The sequence below is a fragment of the Limulus polyphemus genome, unplaced genomic scaffold (assembly GCF_000517525.1).
Source record: "Limulus polyphemus unplaced genomic scaffold, Limulus_polyphemus-2.1.2 Scaffold4257, whole genome shotgun sequence".
NCBI lineage: Eukaryota > Metazoa > Arthropoda > Merostomata > Xiphosura > Limulidae > Limulus > Limulus polyphemus.
Window position 1 is genome coordinate 79,995 of NW_013669867.1, and position 16,363 is coordinate 96,357.

The 16,363-nt window shown below is 31.4% G+C and overlaps 1 protein-coding gene across 1 annotated transcript in view; it reads right to left on the minus strand.

Annotated features, from left to right (window-relative positions):
- The window catches only part of LOC106470864 (1-phosphatidylinositol 4,5-bisphosphate phosphodiesterase eta-2-like), a 41,714-nt gene extending 25,659 nt beyond the window's left edge, over positions 1–16,055 (minus strand). Inside the window, exons 1-11 of the mRNA XM_013931442.2 lie at positions 16,010–16,055; positions 15,331–15,464; positions 15,103–15,138; positions 13,420–13,535; positions 12,605–12,674; positions 12,181–12,271; positions 8,618–8,735; positions 4,999–5,084; positions 4,181–4,301; positions 2,845–2,930; positions 308–390 (exon numbers count right to left, since the gene is read on the minus strand). Of these exons, the coding sequence (XP_013786896.2) occupies positions 308–390; positions 2,845–2,930; positions 4,181–4,301; positions 4,999–5,084; positions 8,618–8,735; positions 12,181–12,271; positions 12,605–12,674; positions 13,420–13,535; positions 15,103–15,138; positions 15,331–15,464; positions 16,010–16,055 (987 nt within the window). The remainder of the gene's footprint in view (positions 1–307; positions 391–2,844; positions 2,931–4,180; positions 4,302–4,998; positions 5,085–8,617; positions 8,736–12,180; positions 12,272–12,604; positions 12,675–13,419; positions 13,536–15,102; positions 15,139–15,330; positions 15,465–16,009) is intronic.
- Between the last annotated feature and the right edge of the window lie 308 nt (positions 16,056–16,363).

Genomic DNA, 16,363 nt, shown 5'->3' on the forward strand with positions numbered 1-16,363 from the left:
GACTTTAATCATAAAAAGAATTTGATTTTTTGCAACTGAAAGCATTGTAATGTTTACTGATAATCTGTCAAATTTTGTTAACATATGCTTACTAATTTAAAAGTTATAGCATTAAAACTATAACAATCACAAAATGTTTACGAGGTCGGTCCTAGGGACTGAGCCCATGCTGAAAGAATTAAGGTTAAACAAAATCAGACTAGTTAAATCAATTACTTCTTGGACTTGAAGCTCAATTAATAAAAATATATAATACTCCCACTTGAGATTAAAAGAAAGATCTGAATTAAACAGCTTACTTTCTTACCTTCAACAAAATTTTTCCTATCAGTTTCTCAGGTGAAGGAAGATCTACTTCATCTTCGCTTGCTGGTGTGGTGTGAAGCATGTCTAATGAGAGAGTAATATCATCAATTATGTGCTGTAAAATCTGAATTCCTAAAATTCTAAACCCCACTTCATTTAAGAATTGTGATCCACATTTAGTGTAACCATCAGATGACATAACAATGACTTTCCTTAAACTTAAATACTGCTAACAGCCTGAATTTCAGTCATCCATATTAACAGTTTAACAATAAATGTAGTAAACTAGGGCATTTATTTATTTTATGAACCAGCGAATGATGATAGGTGATGATTTTTAAAGCCTTTAGATTTACTACCAAACCAAACATTGGTACTTCCTAATAATAGGTAGGCAAACAATGATCCATAAACATAAGGAAGAGTTTTATTGATAGATTATTGGATCATACTACATGTTTCGACAGGACATTGGTCTGTCTTCTTCAGGTATGATATGTACTAAGCAATACATGGTTTATATATAGTTACAAAGAAAAAAATACGAGGATTAAATGTGACAGAAATGATGTCAGTAGGTGACAGGATTATAGACGCTGACATTAGAACTACAACTGAGAAACAGGCTGACATTAGAACTACAACTGAGAAACAGGCTGACATTAGAACTACAACTGAGAAACAGGCTGACATTAGAACTACAATCAAGAAACAGGCTGACATTAGAACTACAATCAGAAACAGGCTGACATTAGAACTACAATTGAGAAACAGGCTGACATTAGAACTACAATTGAGAAACAGGCTGACATTAGAACTACAACTGAGAAACAGGCTGACATTAGAACTATAATCAAGAAACAGGCTGACATTAGAACTACAATTGAGAAACAGGCTGACATTAGAACTACAATTGAGAAACAGGCTGACATTAGAACCACAGTCGAGAAACAGGCTGACATTGGAACAACAATTGAGAAACACTGCTTTACAGGCTGACATTAGAACTACAACTGAGAAACATTGCTTTACAGGCTGACATTAGAACTACAATTGAGAAACATTGCTTTACAGGCTGACATTAGAACTACAATTGAGAAACATTGCTTTACAGGCTGACATTAGAACTACAATTGAGAAACATTGCTTTACAGGCAGACATTAGAACAACAATTGAGAAACACTGCTTTACAGGCTGACGTTAGATCTACAATTGAAAAACACTGCTTTACAGGCTGACGTGAGAACAACAATTGAGAAACACTGCTTTACAGGCTGACATTAGAACAACAATTGAGAAACACTGCTTTACAGGCTAACATTAGAACAACAATTGAGAAACATTGCTTTACAGGCTGACATTAGAACTACAATTGAGAAACACTGCTTTACAGGCTGACATTAGAACAACAATTGAGAAACATTGCTTTACAGGCTGACATTAGAACAACAATTGAGAAACATTGCTTTACAGGCTGACGTGAGAACAACAATTTGCGTGAATTGAAAGTCTAGTCAACGTTGTATTAATAAAATGAAATATAATTGTTACATTCATTTATGAGAATGTCTAATATATATATAAGAAATAAAATTAGTTATTAAACAAAATTATTTAACATTTCCTCAATAATTGTAATGACAGGAAACTTTAGGTACTCTTCAGTGTAGGGTTACAGAGAAACTTAAAAAAATCAGTGTTCAACTCGTGAACTATTACAGTCATTTCATATACTAGCTATATGATTACAGCTTTTTGATAAAAATAAAACAGATAATTTTGAATTTCCACTGAGAATTTAACAGCAGATGTATGACTGAATTTTTCCTCCTATCTCCCTGTACAACAACAGGCATTAACAGATAATAAAAACTGTTACTGTTGAATTTGCACTGAGAATTTAACAGCAGATGTATGACTGAATTTTTCCTCCTACCTCCCTGTACAACAACAGGCATTGTTTATTTTAACAAAGGCAATCAAACAGCTTTTAAGACATTATTATAAAGGTTGATAATTATCAAATTTTTATTATTGATAATTTCAGCTAAATTTTGATGACATCAAGTAAAATGTTTCAATCATTTCAGAGCTGCTATGTTTGTTTGTTTTAGTATTGAGCTGTCTACCATGGGGAGTCAAACTCCAGAATTTAGCATTGTAAATCTGTAAACTTACTTTTGACACCGAGGGACCAAGCATGTCATAACACAGATCTTCCTGAACCGTTAATACTGCTAATGGCCTGAATTCCAGTTATAATGATTAAAAGTTTAACAATGATAAGTATTGAAGTAGAGCATTTATTTATGGATTTGGAATCACAGTATTATGACAGATGAATGGTTTTAGAGCCTTTAGAATTTCTAAACTTTGCTGGACTTGAAATTTACAAATAATTCAAGTCTGGTTTAAAAAGTTGCACATTTTATTATAAAACATAATTATCACATATTTATACTAGAAACATTACTTTCTAAGTTTTAATATTGTAACTAAAGTCAGTAATAACATCACTTAGTTTATTTAAAATTTACCTCCAAAGATGTTCACAAAGTGTTCAGCCATTCTGAGTTGCTGCGTTACTCCACAATGATTTTCTAGAGACAAGATAACGGGATACCTAGTAGACGGAAAGACAACCAAATATTGTAAACGAAGTATAAGACAAACTAATAACAGTAAAATCACATTATGCAATATGTACTCTCTAAAAATTATTATACACCACCTATTAGACTGGTGGAAAGAAATGGTTATTAACTCTGAATTTATTCTAAATCGATACAGGATCGGTCACTCTGAATGACCTTGCTACCACCAGGCAACCATGAAAGTATCCATATAATAATTCTTAATGCATCTTCACGAAATTTTGCAATCTTTTAGTAAACGTTGCACAATTCATAGAGAAATTCTTTTTTATCACTATCTAACTCTAAACTTATCTAATCTAATAAATTGCTAATTTTTTTCGTTTTATTTTTATGAGAATACATAAAAAACATATCTTCAAAACAAAAAATTTAATATCTTTGATAAAGTTTCATTTGTTTTGCTGTTGGCTTGTCAATGAAACTTAAGCCTACTTTTTTGTAATAATGGTACTAGTATGTTAAATAATTTTATGTATTTCAAATATGCACTTCAGTACACAAAATAAAACAAAAAACAAACAATGTCTTAAAAATATTATAATTTAACTAGCTTTCTAACTAAGGCATAGAGCCTTATTATAATTATCTTTCCTGCTCGATCTGAACTCGCATTAGCAGCTTTCAATCCATAGGAAAATAACAAAGTATCTTCTGAGAACAAGGTAGCATTACATGTTATTCAGTAAGTTAAAACCTTGTCTTTCTGGTGGTTGTAAGTGATGTAATAGCAAATGTTAGAAAATATTATTGGCAAATTGTGAAAGAGAAGAAGGGCAAGTGGATTCGAGTTTGAGATCTGTAAAAATTAGTAATATCTATGCTATTATGGGTAATTTATATTAAACTCAGGACATTAAAGAGATGATGAAGAAGTAGAAAATGGGAATGTCAGAACAAATAAATGTCACTTTATACAGACAAAGGGAGAAAGAGGATTTAAGTATTTCCTTTTGAAATCAAGAAATACAACTTACATAATATTAAAATTTGATTTCTTAACTACCTATGATGATGCAAAGCTTATTTGTACACAATGATAATAAAGTAGCTTCATTAGATTTTGAATGAATTCTCTGAAAATTTGGGACATTTGCATTTTGACTTACCCATATTCAGAGGGTTAAAAGCACAAACAAAATGCTTTACATTAACCTCTTTAAAGTTACCGGCAAACAAGACTGTAGCAACTATAATAGAGAAATATATAATTACGTACCTAGAGGCTACAAAAGCATATTTCTTTATGGCTTCCAGTACATCAGACAGTAAAATCTTAGAAGTGAAGGTGCGGCCATGATATATGATTGGCTCTTCACTAGGTCCATTCCAGACATCCACTATGGAAAGTGAGTAAATGTATATATATATATAAAATTTCACTAGCATTTACAATTATCAAATTTTTGTGTTATAACGTATAACAAATCTAAGTATAAATTCTTACAATTATAATGTCTTTTTTTCTTTATAATTAAAAAAGATCATATTAAATTATGACAAAGTAAATTTATTAGACACACAGAAAGTCCTAAGCATCTGGGAAAACACAGGCACAAGAATTATCCAATTTTTTAAAAACTTATACGTGCACCTCTACATGTATAACATTACAAAGTTATATTAGCAGGCTCATAGTCAGGGTGTGAAATGTGAAGGTTCTTTTCCCAAGATATATTTATATTAGCAAGCAAGCATAAGTTATAGCATAGTTTTATATGGATGTTATACATTTTATTAACATATCAGAAAACAGAAACGTAAAACTAATTTTAATAAATAAAATCTATTTTATGTAAAAAGTTTTTAAAGCAGTCATTATTTCACTAGAGTACGTCTTTAAACTCTACGGCATTAATCAGTACTAAGGAGTGTAATATTACTACTATTAGTAATCATAATGAATTTGATCTCACTGTTGATTGGAGACGTATTCATATTATCATGAGTAAGTAATTGAACAAAGTGTATGACCTCACCCCAGTGGCTAGTAGCATGTATTGGAATATTTCTTTTTAACGTAAGAGATGAACTTACATTCTAGACAACGACATCCACGTTTTAAAGCAAGAATATATCCTTCCACACTGCTTTCCCCAATCAACTGGCCTTGCATTAAGTATCTGTAAATAAAATAGGTATTCATTTTAACAACAACAAAATAACAGCTTTCTGAGAGTTTGTGTGTGTGCAACAGTACCAAATATGTTAAAATTGTGGGAAAATAATCCTAAAATTTACAAAATATTCAAACGTTTCTGCAACTCCATGTATAAAAACTAACAAATAGAAATAGTGAAAAGCAAGAAATATCACTTGACAGTGTTAAGCTTTCTAACAAAAAACTAAAATGTTATTATTCCTCTACTTTGTCATGTAAGTTAAATAAACCTCACATTTTTCTTGGCATTAAACTACTGAAACCCCAAAACAAGATCTGTTTCAATAATAGAGCATCAACCAAGATATATAGCTATAAAGTGAATTTTAACATTATATCCAACTTATTACAATTATCCAAAGAGTACAATGGTTAAGACCTCGTAAATATACGTACATGTAGTTATATTTAATGAAGTTTTCTTGAAACAGTTAAGACCCCTATATTTAAATATTAAAAAACAAAAGCCAACAAGAGGACCCAACAAAAAGTGTTCTATATCAGAGAGAGGATGCAAGGGAGGAGATAAAGAGAAGGATAGCCATAGAGAAGTAGGTAAGAACAGGCGTTGCTGAGGGCATCAACAGCTAAAGCTGAAATACGAAGCAGAGGGTTCTAAAAGAGATGAAACCTGGAGTTGAGAAGGGTGGATTTATTTATGACAGGCATGCCCAAGTGAGAGCAAACTCAACAAATGACCTAGGAATGTAGAGACTACTCCACTAGAAGAATGCAAACCAGCCAAGACAGATGTTTGACCACCAAGTTCTTAGCTCCTAGCAAATGACAGGCAATAAGATGAACTTAATGTAAATGGGGCCTGAAGAGTAAGTCTAATATCTGAAAGCAAAAGGTCCTGAAATGGGAGCCTACTGAATGGTTGAAGTGAGAAACAAATGTGGAAATATCGGAGCAGATCATGACCAAGTGATCCACCAGTAGGCCCAATGAATAGTAAGAAGTTCAAACATGTGGATGAGAAATGAATATTCATCCTGCATCCAAATGCCACAAGTCCTGTACTCGTTCAGAGATGGAAGCATTGATGATGCAACAAATCCAGTTTGAGAAATAGTCAGGGAACATCAGTAGTAGTAAGTGCACAGTCCAGTCATCAAGACAATTCCTTGAGTAGAGGGGAGGTTCACAAGATGGGACAATGGAATCTAAAAATTAATTCATTGGATTCTGCAAGGTCTACTGCAGGAGGTGCATGTGTGCATGCATCAAAGGAATGAAGGGTTCCAGGAATGCCAGTGTTCCTGAAAGCAAAAGAACCCAATGTGCAGGATGAGAATGAAAAGCACAGATCCAGGTGGCTAAATATGCAATAGCCCACAAATGAAGAAGAGTAGCCTGAACTCAGCTGAGACAAGAGATGAAGAAAATACCCAGAAATACCAAATATTAAGTGAGCATTACAAAGGATGTAGATTTAATGCAAGTCTACACGGTCGAGTAGCCTCCTATAAAAGAAAGGTTGGTATGATAAGAGGATATCATCCAAGAATGGGCCAAGGGAAACCAATCATCCAAGACAAGGAATTCCAGCTCCTGGGACCTTGAAGGCCCTCATGATACAAATGAATACAAAAAGGGCTGACACTGTATCAAAGGGAAGAGCAAGGAAGACACAAATCCAATAAACAGAACATAGAAAACATGTCAAGGATAGATCAAGGAGGATATGTAGGAAGGTGTCCAAAATCAAACATGGCCAACAGACCAGGTAAAAAAAAGACCACAGATGAGGTCTAAGTGAGGAAAAAAGAAAAATATATATAGAGAGAGGAACAAAGAGAAGTGTGGAGAGGGAGAGATCATGTTAGAGAAATGAAAAATGATTGTTAGCAGAACATGAGACCAACAGTAGAAAAAGAAAAGATAACAAGTACTCAATGGGTCGGACATGACAAGATAGTCACTGACAAGAGGAGCAATGAATTAGATGTCTGGTAGGATGAGAAAAAGAGAAAGGACTGAAACCTGAAATGGGAAGGTGATTGGTAGACTAATCCAGATGAGGAACAAGAGCAAAAGGCAAGGTCAGAAAAGAAGAAGAACCTAGGGAGATAACATGGATGGAAGCCATATAATGGCAGTCCAGGTCATCAGGAAGAAATAAACATCACTGAAGACATCTGGGCCAAAAAAGGAAGCCTGACAAATATCATATAAACAAGAAAGAGTACAGTAAAAATAAATGTATCCAAACCCAATGAGTCCAACATCAGGGGAACAGAGTAAGGAGGGATAGAGCAGAAGAAATAGAACAGTATAAGCTGGCAATGAGAAGGGAACAAATATCTACAGAAAACCATCTGAAGCACAAAGAAGTGCCTCAGTCAAAAGGCAGAGGTAGGTGAAGGAAAACAGAGGGTAGTGAGAAAAAAATGGGAAACTGAAGTGAAACGGGAAGTAATGGGCCCAATCCACAAGATGACAAAATAAATATCAAGATGGGGAATTGAGAAAAAGAAAGGAAGAAAGTCCACAAGTCAGGACAAAAAAGAGTCACAAATGAGAAAGTGGATGAGACATTCGGGTATGAAAGAGGAGCTTTTAAAGAAAGGAAACAGTATGATTCCTAAGGAGGAAAGACAACAACTGGAGTAAAAAAACAAGAAAAAGATCAGGGAAAGAATATACCTGAAGAAGAAATACAGAAAGTGATTAGAAGGTTAAGGTCGTTTCTTGAATTAAAAGGCACTACCCAAAGCAAAGCAGATGCAAGCCATGGTCTGATAGATCATTCCCAACTGAAAAGAAAGAATTTCAACTGACTTGATGTAAGTAAGAAGCCCCGTAAGGTTGCAACATCCCCAACAGTTAATGAGCCTGTAAAAGCCGTAGTAGAAATATGGCCTGTGTATGAATAACATCACCCACACAGAACTAAGTATAAGTCACCATCATTTGAGAATGCACAATAAAATTAAAAGTTTTTTAAACAAAAGCCAAAAAAAATAAAATTCAAAGTTTTGTTAACAACACAAATATCAACAAATTGAACACACACATATAAAAAATTGAAATACATTTCTTCATTACAATACCAAGGAGAAGAATGAACTATCACAAGTACAAGTGCATAGGGGGAGTTACTGTGCATGGAGGTTATATCACCCTCCCGCTGGTGGAGGGATTTTGTTGCACATTGACATCATCATGCACTAACTGTGTTCAAATTAAAACCTGTGAAAAAATGGGGGGGGGGGTTGCCTCAAAGAGAGTAGCATGTAAATCTCTTAGGCAAATGTGCAAGGAAGATAGCTTTTCTGTGACTGTAGGCAAGATATAATCTTGGAAACAGTTAAGACTCTACAGTTAAACTTTAAGAAAAACATTCTATCCTTGTGATGACAATCAAAGAAAACTTTCAAATATATTTAGCAGAATTCATAGAACTATTTAAAGAATTTACTTCAGTGATATCTAAATTACACATGAATTATCGTTCATCTGGTGTAATTAAAAATTGAAATTATCTATTACGTGTTGTGTGAAGAGGCAACGTAATAATGGGAGAGAGGTTGTGTCATATCTTGATACACTGTATGATGATCCTTGTTAAATATGTCGCAATCCTCAGAAAGAAGCAATTCTTGAAAACCTAAAAAAAAAAACAATCATTAATATCAGTTAATTATAAAAAAAAGTTAAAATTTAAATACTAATAAGTTAACACTGTTATGGTGGTTCTTTCATTTAAATAAAAGTACATTTCAATAGAAAAGTGTAACATCAATTTAAAATATGATAGCAGAATTAAATACAAGTTTATATCCAGATACCCTTCTCAACAGCAATATCATAAGTTTGTAATAAAGGGATGTTAAATTCAATATAAGTTTGTAACGTAGGTAGTCCATCAGAAATGCAAGAACTAAAAGCAAGTTAAAATGTAGACACCTCATTCAACTCAAACAACCTTTACAAGAAGATAAAACCCATTGCATTTACCCTCTTAATTAGATATGATATTACTGATGGTTTAGAGTAGAACATATTTCAAATAGTTATCTTAAAAATGTCAAATGTTTGTTATAGTTTCCATCATCACTCAACTTCAAATCCCATCTATTGAAACTGTTGCTAGGTTATAAAATGGTGATATGGCTATTCTGAACCCTCAAAAACATTAATCAGAAACTCAAGAAATTGTCCTTGGTCGTTAATTTTTTAATAACTTGCAAACACCATCAAGTCCTCCCCAAATTCCTTTATTTCAAAACTACAAACTTAAATTTGCAGAAATCTCCTGCCTATTTCTCATGTCGATGTTAACATTTGGATGAAGAACTAAAGTTTGAATTTAGACAGAAGAAACAGTCAACTACTCAACATGAATCAGAGAAAAATAAGGTATCAACTACAACCACCTGCTTAACAACATTAAAATCAAAACTGTGTTCGCCTAGAAGACAAGGAGGACATTAACCCTCTCACTACAGGCTTGACTGAATTGGCTGAGTTCAAGACACAAAATGACTTATAGTTTCTATACTATGTTTTGTATCTTCACAAAATTTTGCAAGCTTTCAGTTAGCATTAAGTCCTTTACAGACAAAAAAATTAGAATTTTTAATGAAAGTATTTTCACTAAAACTTTCTTTGAATATATGGAGTCAAAATGTTCACTGCTCTGAGTGCAAAATGATTTTCATGTTAAGATTAAAAATGCTTTACTTCATCTGAAAAATAAAGACTTTAAACGAGTACAAAGAGGACACGTGGTTAGTTAAATCGACCAACCACGTGTTGAGAGAGTTAATTGTAAATAACTATGAATGCTCTTGGTTAGACACCTGTCCCACTGACTACAAACCAGCTTTATATAGAAGGTATGTTGATGATACTCTTTTGAAGTTCTAATCACATCAAATAATTCTTGGGTTATTTAAATCTTAAACACCCTAACGTTTGTTTTACTTGTGAAACTGAAACAAGAAAAGGTAAATTACTTTTTCTTGATATTCAAATCAGCAGATTAGATAACCAGTTTACAACATTTGTTTACTGTAAGAAAACATATACAAGCTTACATAATCATTTTGAAAGTTTTATTTTGGACTCCTTTAAACATAACCTTATACTCAGTTTTCTAAATAGAATATCTCTCTCTTCAAACTGTATTAAGCACTTTACAGAATGTTCTAATAAACAATGGCTGTCCCTTGCATTTTATTTAAGCACTAAAATGAAAATTCCTTTCTAAAAAAATTGAACCCCCAAAGAAATCATATAATGTAAGCAAACAGCCATTGAGACTGATCATTCCTTTTTTTTTAAGTACACAAAGTTTCATGCTAAAATCACAAGTTATAAAAATAATTAAAACTTTTTATCCACTAGTTAAACTACAAACGATATTTAAAATCACCTTTCAAGTTTCAAAAGATATATAGGCCTAAGGACCTATCTTACTCCTGTGTGTTTCTGAATCATGTATGAATATATGTGGTTGATATTGCTAATAAGTAAAGGACAACAAATGAAGATTGTAACATGGGATATTGCTAATAAGTAAAGGACGACAAATGAAGATTGTAACATGAGATGTTGCTAATAAGTAAAGGACAACAAATTAAGATTGTAACATGGGATATTGCTAATAAGTAAAGGATAACAAATGAAGATTGTAACATGGGATATTGAGTATGATATTAAATGAACAAATTGTTACAGCTTGGACATGTACTAGAATGATAAGATGCCCACACTGCAAACACCAATTACCCAAGTGAACATATTGGAGTATCAGAAAGAACAGGAAAACAACTTTCAAATCTTCCAGACTTTGCAACTTGAATAAATAGTGAAAACAATAACCATCCCATCTTGATTAAAAATTTCAAAGACATCTCATTTAGATCGTTAATCATTGAGCTTTCAATTAAAAAAAGTCTATCTCATATAAATGAACTCTAAATAAAAACACAACTTCACTACAATTAAATTTGTTATGAATAACCCATATAATTCCAAAATAAAAAAATATTGTTTTAATTTTGCATTCTCTTTTTTAAATTAATTCCATGTTGTAACTTTAGAAGTCTTTGTATTTAATATTTTACTTTGTTTAATGTAGCTTGCTGAAGATGGAATATGTAGATTCTGAAACATTCAGAATTAAATGTTTGTAACTGTTATACATACATGAAATGTTTGTTACTGTTATACATACATGAAATGTTTGTTACTATTATACATACATCAAATGTTTGTTACTGTTATACATACATTAAATGTTTGCTACTGTTATACATACATGAAATGTTTGTTACTGTTATACATACATCAAACGTTTGTTGCTGTTATACATACAAACGTTTGTTGCTGTTATACATACAAACGTTTGTTGCTGTTATACATACATCAAACGTTTGTTGCTGTTATACATACATGAAATGTTTGTTACTATTATACATACATCAAATGTTTGTTACTGTTATACATACATTAAATGTTTGCTACTGTTATACATACATGAAATGTTTGCTACTGTTATACATACATGAAATGTTTGTTACTATTATACATACATCAAATGTTTGTTACTGTTATACATACATTAAATGTTTGCTACTGTTATACATACATCAAATGTTTGTTACTGTTATACATACATCAAATGTTTGTTACTGTTATACGTACATCAAATGTTTGTTACTGTTATACATACATCAAATGTTTGTTACTATTATACATACATGAAATGTTTGTTACTGTTATATATACATCAAATGTTTGTTGTTATTGCCATTGTACTATTATTCTTCACTAAACTTTAATTTCTATCTAATGAATCTGTTACTAGGATTATCCATGTAAATGGAATATTGCCGTTACATTTGTTTCTTGTTAAGCACAAAGCTACACGGTGGGCTATCTTTGTTCTACCTAATGCAGGTATCAAGATCCAATTTTTAGTTTTTTTTAGTCACCCCATGAGAATAATTGATTAACAAGCCTTACAATTAGTCAATTAGCAGATTTCACTAACCATATTTTTTGTCAGCTTCCACAAATACAAAAACCATGACTTTTTTTTTTACCTGTAACTGATAGATATCCTTTTTCAGTTTCTTGATCACCTTCACACATCTCTATAATTCTTCTACAATAAGACAAAGTGACTTGGCTCATCTACAAGTGGTAAAATGATAAAGTTGTTGTGTGTGTCAGCACATAATGAATAAAATGATAAAGGTGAATTTACACAATTTATATGGAGACAAATTAAACAGTGTTATAAACACTATTCGAAATTTTTGCATGTCACTATTTACCGGACACTTATACTAGTGATATTTTTACCAATTCCTGGTAAAAGAGAGAATAATATTAAAAAGGCACAAGTTTTGGCTCGCTACATTAGTGGATGTTACTTTAGACAAACATCTGCTTAACAATAATTCAAAGCTAAACCTAATTGTATCAAGCTTTACCCAACACGTGAAAACAAGGATGTTTTCTTACTTTCTGTTGCTCTTTGAGAAATATATAAAGTTCTTCGGGTTCCATAATGCTAGCATTTTTAGTAGAGTATCTGAAAGATGAAAAATACAAGGTTGTTTCTAATTCTTTAAGCACTAAACTGTAACATTTTAAGCAAATAACTAACTTAGGCCAATAAAGTATAACTCAACACATTATCCAGGCACATAGATTTGGTCTTTGCCATAGGTTAGGTTAGAAATGCTTACAACCTTTATAAGCAAGAGAAATATATATGAATTTTATGAAGAGTAGTATTTTCACAGTAAATGGATTTCACAGTGCTACATGTAGAATGTGAAGTGGGCACTATAATTTCATAAAATATTTTATTCAAATAAAGTTTACAAGGCTAACTATGAACTTCATACATACACATTTCTAGAGTACAAAGAACTAGATTTTATCACGAGTACATGAAGTTTAATTTATAATTTTTTGTAGCTGACACATACCCACAAAAAAAGGTTCTTTAATTGCTCCAAGTTTTATAGAACTACCTTGTATAAATTTCACAAATAGATTATTAATGATGGAAGTATAAAACAGACAGAATAAAACATATAATAAAACAACAGCTCTTGAAATGATTGGCTTTGCAAACTAACTTGTAACAAATCATGATACTCATCAATCAAACTATATATATATAAATTGCATGTATTTTTCAAGCAGGTTATAAACTATAAAATGGCTGTGCGTAGTATATAACTGTGGCATAAAAAACCCTTAACATAAATTGAATTAACCTAAGCACACACATAAAAACATACATTCCACATTGTAAGTTAACTTACTGTTTAAATAACCGTTCCACTTCTGTACGTTTATGTATGCTGTGATAGAATCGAACAAATTCCTCTGGATCCAAAGCATCTTCTTCTTGAATTTTATTATGATGAAACTGAGCTGCCTAATTTGTTCAAATATTGGTTGAAGTATAGAATAACCATTAAAGAAAATATGACATAAATCAATAAGGTATATAATAACAAAGTTTTAAATCAAACTAATACACTGATACATATAAAAAAAAATGAGGTTTTCATATCACGCACATTTAAACTTAAACTTTTGAAGTTATAATTTGAATCATAATAATGTTATACTAATGTAAAAATATAAATATTGCCAAATATTTCATTTATATTACATTTTACTGCATTACTTAACAAAAAATATACTGACCACACAACAAGAGGTAAGTATTTTGAAATAACCCAAAAGTGAAATTGCATTTCTTTCTGAAGTTACAATTTAGGCCTAATGTATGTTATACTAATCCTTAAAACTGAATGTGTATGATAAGTCTGTAGACAAAACTTATAACTGGAACTTCAGCATTCACATAATGAATCTAGATATACTTAGAGCCAATCTCAATTATAAACTATGAATTTTTCATTAATTTTAGGTAAAGCAATCTAAGAATGACTTGACTGAGAATGAGATAGCTATGGATTTGAATTTTAGTCACGTACTGCGCACTTTTTTCAATTTTTCATCAATATCATACTCATAGTAGTTTGAATACCAGGTTGTTGGAACACTTAATTTTATTATTTATGAAAATTCATATGATATACAGGCACTAATTCATTGTTATAGTGTTAAGCATATGAAGCACATATCTATAAAAATTAAAATTGCCAATGTCTGTATTAATCAAGAAATTATGAATGAGACTATTCGTCTGTTCATAACATATACTGTGCAGAGTCACCTTTTGGTTTTGTGGAATAATAATTCAAGTTAAAATAAATGTATTGTAAATTTGTGTGTATACAGGATGGTGCAAATGTTGTACTCCATAGTGATTTCAATTAATAATTCAAAATAGTAATTACTTTTTAGTTTATGCAAGTCAATGTTTGAATTTCTGGCCATTCATTTTGAATCACTTATTGATTTAACGTTTTTTATTTTTATTCAATTTCCTCTGGGACACAACTTTTGTCCCACCCTGTATAATTCAAATGTTAAAAAATTACTGGGTATGAATAATATTTCATGCTTCAGTTTAATGTAACAGAGGTTTTAGTCTTACAAACATTTATGTCTAATATACCCAAATCCTTTTCAGGATGCCATACCTCTGTACATCAATGTACTGAGATATGGTTTTAATGCAGTCTCATTCAATAAAATTTCTCATGATTTTGTTCAAATTACTCTGATCACAAAGAAGTGTATCTGAGTTATACAAGAAGCTAATGTGAATGAGACACATGATTCAAGCTGTTGATTCAAAAGAGCATCATGTGCAGGAAGTTTATATACGTCTCAGAGGTGGTTAAATGTCAGCACGATAAAAATAATAAACTTAAGTCTTATTTTCACATATTATATCTTAGGTGAGAGTTCCAGAAATGTATGGACAAAAAAACAAAGACCCATCAACTTTTGCATTGTGATGATATTCACACACAAATACAGCAAGAGTTTAATAGTATTGAATAAGTTCATAGTATTAAGGATACATTCTTGTCAAGTGCACCAGCTGAAGACTGTTCAAACTAGGCTGGGTCAAGTGATGTTGGTTTTGAAGTACTAAGTAGTAATGTCATATAAAGTGATACAGAAAATGAGCTTTTATGAAGAAACTATGCATAACACCTTAATGAATTCCGAGTCAACTGGTCATTCAGAAAATGAAGAAAGTAAACTAGCTGATTGTTTGATAAAATGGAATTAAAATTTAACATTACTCTGATAGCACTATCCTCTTTAGTTGTCAGGTTGAAAGCACATGATCTCAACACTACCCAAAGATGCCAGAAGTATGTTAAAGACAATTTTACTTTACAATCATATGATGTTCTAAAGACTAACATAGTGTCCCCTAGAATCATATACAAAGTTATTTATACCTGAGAGTCAAGATCTGATTGGGAGAATAAAATAACAGACAATGAAAATTATAACTTAGAAGTCTATGTGACTCCTAAATCTGTTTTAGAAAGAGAAGTGAAGATAATAAACATTTGGAATGTATTGCCAGATGTAGCTACATCAGGGAGAGTATACTCATAAAGTATTAAAACAAATAAATTTTCATGCTTTATGGTACAATTTCATAGTACTTATATTTTCAAGATTACTTCTATAGAATTAGAAATATTCTTATTACTTGAATTAATTTATCCTTTACTGGTTTAACAACAATACTACAAAACATATAAAAAAGTATTATTATTATTTGACTTTATAATTATAGCACAAGACAATATAAGTTCACTGATTAAAATAACTTCATAATACTTTTATTTTACTAGTTGATAGTGTCAATGCATTAATGTTTGTTCTAATCACTACATATTAAATATGTTGAAATTGTTTTCAACTACTAAAACTAGTAAACACGAAAAGGTGTGTGACATTTCCAACCTCCCTTAATTCTCCTAGGTGTGACTTCAAACACTAAGTATGACATATTTTCACATATTTTATGTACTTATGTTTTGAGATAAAATTTATATATATTAAGTCAACAAGTTTTAAATCATTATATTTGTCATGTTTGCGGATCATATCAACAAATAGATGACACAGATTCAGGTGATGAATCATACAAATTCAGTAATAAAATAACCAAAGAGAAAATGACAGTTGGTAATCCTCAGCCACCAGAAATTCCTCTCTACAACTTTGACAACCAAGATAATGTTTTAAACCAAAGATCCATAAACCCCAAGAGATTATTAACTGAACTTATTACATATAATAGGAAAACATGTTGTT